Below are 7,527 nucleotides of genomic sequence, written 5' to 3' on the forward strand. Positions count from 1 at the left end.
GTCAGATAAACCTAACGCTTTAGTAGACTGACATGGAATATGAATTCAAGCATCAGACACAACCTCAATTAAAGTCCTATCTAAACCTCAAAAGTAAGAATGACTTCTGCTGGAAAGTAATAAATATCAAAAATGAGAACAAGATACTGATTATTAATTGGTATTACTATTATATGAGCCTTCAGAGTTAAAATATTTTCAAGTCCATTCTCCCATTTGAAACTATAATGCCTCAAGAGACAGATATTATTATATTTACTTATTTCAGAGGTTCAGTAAGTAGCATGTCATAAAAACCAGTTCAAAGAGAAGCATGGTCTCAAACTCAGATCTGATTCCAAATATAGAGATAGCAAAAGATCTTTTCCCTTTTTCCTACCCCCACTTTACATACTTCAGTCTTGCTCTAAAACTGATCTATGATCTTTCCCTCAAGGAAATAAATGGTGTAGGAACATATTGTTTATCTGGCCCAGTCCCATCCAATTCTCTAAGAACTACACTCATTTTCTAGAACCCAAAGCATCCTGACAATTACATTGTACTGTGAATTAAGGTAAATTGCTATGACTGAAGAATGACATTACCTGTGGCAGCTACACTATCCAAAACTCAATTCTCCAATGACTCTTCTAGAATTCTCCTCCCTCATTAAGGATGCCCAGGACCCAACATCACTAATAACTGTCCATTTCTGCTACCATTTTTGCCACAATTGGAGGGTCAGAATTCCTACACCTATTGCAGCTCAGTGCTGGAAAGGGTAAAAGAGGCTCCTCACTCCCTATTAGGAAGTGCTATACAGACATGCTCATATCACATTTGTTAGTGGTGAATCAAGTCCTATAGTGCTAATGCCAATACCATTAGGAAACATAGCCACTTAACCTAAAGACAGACCCACTTTGTTGGAGATGCACATGGGGAAGAAAGAGGAGATAGGAGGAAGATCATATTCATCTAATCATGATCAACTAAATCAACTCTGGTAAATCAATGGAGTAACAGATTTCACTGTCAAATCTCCCTTACAGCAACTGAAGGTGTATAACACACTTTTAATGTGCTAAAATCTTGAACTTCTAGACACTACTTTTTTCCTAAAAGAAACTGAGATCTTACAAAAACAAAGTTTTGGGAAGACTATAAACATAAAGCAAACAAATATAAAAACTACTAATATTTTTTAAAGACATGTCACATTAACCCTCTCCTGGCTAAAACTGTTCACCAGAGGGTTAATTCAAGATTTTCTTTGCCATGCAGAGCTTAGCTTATAGTTGCCTCTTCCCAAAGAGACTCATTACACTTTATTCATTTGCATCACCCATCTCTAAGATTTTAGTGACAAAAACAAAGCAGAAAAATATCAAAAAGATTTATATAGAATAAGCCAAAATAAACATATCGCATGGTCACCAGATTATCCTGTCTCAATTCTCAAATGCATTTTTAATCTTTCTGAAATTAGAATTTTAAAAAAATCTCTGGCTGAAGAAATCCACCAGCCACCAAGCAGAGATGTTATACATGTGAACCACTTCATTGTCACTGCATTGAGTTACCTGCATTAGCAGGAATACTCTTGATTGAATTTTAACTTAAATTTGAAATCTTTAGTCATTGTGTGAAATAGCTTCAAGAACATATCACAACTTCGTAAAAATAAAAATTAACTGTATATAGAGAAGATGGCTTGTCACATGCCAGGCAATGTAATTAAAGGCAGTAGAAACTGCCAGATCTCTCAAAATAAATCAGAAATTTTTTAAATCTAGGAAAGGCTGGTTTGAGCACGTCAATATATCCACAACTTTCATTACTCTGGCACATAAATGCTTCTCATTAGCATCCAAGAGAAGCTGCTTAACTTCTTAAGGATATTTAACTCAGGGAAAACACAAATTACAAGTTTAACAAATAGGGAGTTCAGTCAAAACCAAGAAAGTCTTCTATATGTTTCATATCATTTCAATTCTAAATGTGTTTTAAAAAAGCAAAATCATTATTATCAATTATAAAAAATGGCATGTCACCATGATGCTTTGCCAAACTACCAATGGTAAAAAGTGATTCAGAAAAATCTTTACATTCAGAATGCGAAAAAAGGCTTAGATTCAATCTTTAATTTTATACTAAGAAAAAAGTGGCAAATAACTAAAGATACAAAGTTTAACAATTTTGTATACTTTTAATATACTATTTCTTTTCCCCACTCAAAAAGAGCTGTTTTAAATAAGTCATGAGTTATAATCATTGGCATCTCTGAATGCAGTATATATATGATTTTTAGCAGCTATTACTGTATTTAACCTATACTTCACGAGATATGTTTGGATCCAGAATACAATATATTCCTCAAAATAATTGATGGCTCAAAAAAAGCAATTCCTACTCAACCAACATTTCACCACAAAAGAAAAAACTCTATCTTTGCTCCTATTCAATCAAAGTCAATAATTTGCAAACACAAACACACCAACACCCCCAAAAAAGTTTACCAAAGCAGATATCAGTGAAAACTGTAAGAGCTAATAATGCATAGTGAACTAAACAGTGAACAAATTAGGATTCAACAAGCTCTCCAGCTAAAATAAAAGACTAAGATTAACAAAATAAAATTTAATAGATCTAAAGTCCTGTACTGAGATTAAAAAATAAACATAAGAAGGGATAGAATGGAAAGAGAGCAGATAACTTGAGAAAAAAATGTCAAAAAATTAGCAACCTCTATGGTGCTTAACTGCATAACTGTGTGCTGCTTTAGAGCAATAAATACAGCCTTATTGTTGTCATTGCTCATGAGGCTAATATGGCTCCAGCACTGAGTTAGTTCTAGGCACCATCCTCTAAGGCAGCAGTTCCCAACCTTTTTGGCACTAGGGACGAGTTTCTCACAGTTTCTCACGGAAGACAATTATTTCACTGAGGGGCAGGGGGGAGAAGGGGGGCGTAGGGGAAGTGGGCGGCACAGCTATACCGATGAGGTCCATGGCCAGTGGGTTGGGGATGACAGCTCTGAGGGAAGAATTAACAAACTAGAATGACAAAGTTTCATTTACTTATCTAATCCACTTATATAGAATTTACTGTCTCAGGGACTATTTTAAACACTTTATAAACCATGTCATATGAGGAATGGATACATAAGTTAGAAATGTTTAACCTGAAGATAAGAGGAATACGATAGCTCTTGTCAAATATCTAAAGGGCTATCAGGTGGATAAAGGAGCCCATTTATTTGTGTCATCACATAAAAAAGAAATAACAAACAGGAGTAAGAGATTTGGGCTGTATTTTTAACTCTGAGAGCTGTCCAATGTCACAATCTCTGTACAAAGCTATTTGAAGGACTAAATACGGAAATATATAAAAAAAAATTTGTTTATAAATTGCCACATACACATTATTAGAATTCACTTCCTTGCGATGTAGTGGGTCCCAATCAATAGAAATAATTACAAAGAGGATGATCATAAGCTTTGGAGTCCTTGCTATTAGTTTGATTCCTAGCTTTGTGACTTATACTAAATATGTAACTTCAGCAAAGTTTCCTTGCTTCTCTAGGCTTCATTTTTCTCACCTTTAAAATTAGCATAAAACCATCTGTTTTGCAGGGCAGTTGTGAGGATTAAATGTTATAATGTGTAATGCTAATGCAAACACTTAGCACTCCGCTGACGCACTCAATAAATTTTATCTATAACAACAATAATTACTATCATCATCATCAGGTTGTGAAAGGAATCCCTACAGTAAATATAAAACTATGTGATACATGGCATAATTGTATGACTCTGCCATGCACCTGGATGACTGTATGATTCTGCTATGCACCTATCATGTTATAACAATCCAACAATATTAGATCACTTTTGTTTGAGTGATTTTTAAAACATTTATCTTTTATAATTTGAAAGGCGATATATCCTAAAAATCTAAATAAAGCATCTAGGTAAAATATCATTAGTGCAAGTAATAATGAAATAATGTAATAGGGAAATTAAGAAGCTAACGGAGAAAAAAAGGAACTAAAGAAGCAGTACATTAAATAGAAACTTCACTGCAAGAGATTAGAATGAATATATTGCAGGGAGGAAAACATTGCATTTTCCACAGGTATGTGAACCACTGGTTATATTCATCAGAAATATCAACAATATGAGGGCAGCTAAACACAATACAAAAGTTCCTTTAAAAAATACTCCTAAATGTTGGATTAAACAACCCTGCAATTGAGTCAGTACCTTCTGTGATAATCATCCATCTCTTCTTTTAAAGGAAGTTAACTCTCAAAAGCAACCTTTTATCTGTCTCAGGGGTATTTCAAGGTAATATAACTGTAGCTACTATGAAGAACAAATGTGAAAAACTTCCTAATAATTGACTAATAAACTGAGGCTACAATCTATCTCCCACTAACAACTGTTTTCCAAAGGAGTAGAATATAATTACCATCAACAAACAACATGTTTGTTACAACAGTAAATTGATTAAATAAATTAAACATAGAAATGGAAAACTGGGTGCAGCTTTAAGGTCCTTTTTTGGGAATATGGTTTATGATAAATGACAGGTGGTGATATTATTGCAACTACAATATTATAAATTTAAAAAACAAGTGTAGTTAGAGAATTATACAACCAACAGAAACCTTACTGTTTTAATCTTAATTTTTGTCCTAATTTTAGGTAAGAAGCCTAGAGTCCAATGGAATTAAGAGAGCTTATTCCACAGGCAAGTATTTCATTCATGTGCACATCATCTGGAGCACAGTTAGTTGAGTGTGTTCTAACTGGATGTATACCATAATTGTCTTAAGTGAAAAGCGGAGTGATCAACATTTTCAACTACCCAGTTTAAAATGGCCTATAACAGTAAATGTTAAAAACGTCAGTGTTTACACTAGTTTTCATTAATAAATTTACTGTTGCTTAAAAATCAACTCAATCACATTATTATTTTTTTTTTGAGACAGAGTCTCACTTTTGTTGCCCTGGCTAGAGTGAGTGCCGTGGAGTCAACGTAGCTCACAGCAACCTCAAACTCCTGGGCTCAAGCGATCCTCCTGCCTCAGCCTCCCAAGTAGCTGGGACTACAGGCATGCGCCACCATGCCCGGCTAATTTTTTGTATATATATATTTTTTAGTTGGTCAATTAATTTCTTTCTATTTTTAGTAGAGACGGGGTCTCGCTCAGGATGGTTTCGAACTCCCAACCTCGAGCAATCCGCCCGCCTGGGCCTCCCAGAGTGCTAGGATTACAGGCGTGAGCCACCGCGCCCGGCCAATCACATTATTTTTTAAAATGAAAGAAAAAAATTCAGCTAAGGTGAAAAGTAGAAATACAGTCCTTCAATAACAAATATACTATACTTTCTCATATAGGCTATAATGAGATTACTATGAAAAATCATAGTACTATCTTTAGTCACAATCATCAGGATGAGCCATTACTATTAGCAATTATCCACATAAAACAAGCAAAAGATCAAATCTCTACTCCAACAAAAATTAGCTATTGAGAAGTCATCTTAATTGTTCGAGGTATCAAATGCCAACAAATTTCTACTGTGTGGCTTTCAGAAATCAAAGCATTGAAAGTCTCCCGGAAGCGGACAAAAAGGAGAAAGACAACCTGACGGCAGGTAGAAATCACAACCTGTTGCAGCCAAATTGGTATAATGAAGGGAGGCGAGCAATTTATATGTTCAAAAATAAAGAACTCAAGGTGGAAGAGAGAGAAACAAAAAACATATACTTCCATAAACAAAATAAAAAGGCCAGATTGGCTAAGAGGTAATCTAAAATTTCTGACAGTCCAGAATCAGCACACTGAAAGCCTGTTCAAAGATAAACAAAACAGCTTCTCACAGGAAACTTTGAAGTGGGCAAGGAGGAAACATTCCTTTGCACCCACACAAACCAACCACCTGATCACTCGCATGCTACTGCTAAATTGACCATGATTTACCGGCATTTGGCGCGGCTAATGGTCAAAGGAGAGGAAAGAAGGCTCTTGCTCGAGGGGAGCCAAGGATTCCAGAGACCTGGGGAGGTACATCCGAGGCTCAGGGAAGGAGGTAAAGAAGGGCTAGCACTCCTCACCGTGATTATCTTTCTGCCCGATATTGTGCGTGCGGATGAGAGAGGACAGTCTCCTTACATCTCCCTTGAAGACGCACTCGTGTACCGGGTAGTGTGCGGGGCAACTGCCTCCATCTGCGACGACAGCAACGGGGTTGGTGCCGGCTAGAACAGCCGGGGACTGGGAGGTGGTAGTCACGGAGGAATTGTGCAGCGGCAGGGCCGGGGCGCCGTGGGGATTGGAGGAGGCCGGAGCTGCCTTCAGCTGCAGCCGGTGGTGATGGTTACTGAAGAGCTTATGACAGGCTTTGCCGCCCTTGCCGCTGCTGCCTGTGCCGATCCTGCCTCCGGTAAAGGTGCCGCCGAGGGCAGCCGCCGCTTCCTCATCCCCGGGCTCCAGCAGGTCCCCCTCTTCTTTGCTGGGCTTGTGGTCCCTCCGCAGTGAACGGATCTTCTCTCCGGTCATCGCCGCCGCCAGGGGCGGGGGGGGGATCCGGGAGGCTCACCGCCGGCGACGGAGCAGGCGCTGCGGCGGCACAAGGCGATTAGAGCGGTGGCCAGGAGCCTCCAGCGCAGCATGAACTCCCAGAGCACCTCCGAGCCCGGGACAAACGCATCTCCCGGAGGAAGAAGAGCTGGCTCTCGCCTAGGCCCGAAGGGACGCACGCTCGCTGGGGGGAGCTAGAGCTCAGGTGCCCACGACACTAGAATCCCAGTCCCGCTGCCACAACCACTACCTCCACTGCCTCACACCGAAAAACAGGGCACGGCCATCTTCCCCTTGCTCCTCTCGCGAGAGCTCCCCCGGGAGCGAAGAGGGAGGAAACACCGCGATAACTGAGCTGCCCGCTCCTTCCCTCGCACCTTCTTTTCCCAGAGTCTCTGGGCGCCGGCGCCTCCCAGGCAGCGTGTTTCCGCTAGAGGCTGGCGTCTTGGAGCTAGCTGGTCAAGACACAGTACTCACACAGGCAACACTTCTTGTGGGCGGTCTGAAATCTTAGCTGTGTTGGAGACGTTCAGTGCACGTTATAAACAATCACTTAAACCCTCCGACCTCTGAGCCTCCCGCAGAGAAGTGCAGAATGACGCCACTGCACGCGGGATGTGATGTCACTGAGATGCGCAGAACACTCATTCAATAAACATTTACTAAGCATCTAGTAGATTTATAAAGCGCAACTCCAGAGGGTTGACAGTCAAACAACTGAGTACAATATCCAACTGAGCAACGAAAAAGCAAAGGCGGGAAGCTGGGTAGCACAAAAAAAGGGAGGGGTAAATTTTAATGTTGAGGTGTCAGAAAAGTCATCACAGAAGAGTTTAGGGGCTGACCTTGGAAAATGATGGGTTCAGAAAACGGAAAGAGAGGAGGTCACTCAAATATTTGTTAGACGAATTTCGGTCAGACGTCAGAGTTAAAGCACAGGGGGCGGGGTGGAC

General features: G+C 39.7%; 1 protein-coding gene across 1 annotated transcript in view; it reads right to left on the bottom strand.

The window, feature by feature from the left end:
- Positions 1–7,152, bottom strand: part of ANKRD13C (ankyrin repeat domain 13C) — an 83,461-nt gene extending 76,309 nt beyond the window's left edge. Inside the window, exon 1 of the mRNA XM_012787961.2 lies at positions 6,109–7,152. Coding sequence (XP_012643415.2) covers positions 6,109–6,553 — 445 coding nt within the window. The 5' untranslated portion in view covers positions 6,554–7,152. The remainder of the gene's footprint in view (positions 1–6,108) is intronic.
- Between the last annotated feature and the right edge of the window lie 375 nt (positions 7,153–7,527).

The sequence above is a fragment of the Microcebus murinus genome, chromosome 2 (genome assembly GCF_040939455.1).
Source record: "Microcebus murinus isolate Inina chromosome 2, M.murinus_Inina_mat1.0, whole genome shotgun sequence".
Lineage (NCBI taxonomy): Eukaryota > Metazoa > Chordata > Mammalia > Primates > Cheirogaleidae > Microcebus > Microcebus murinus.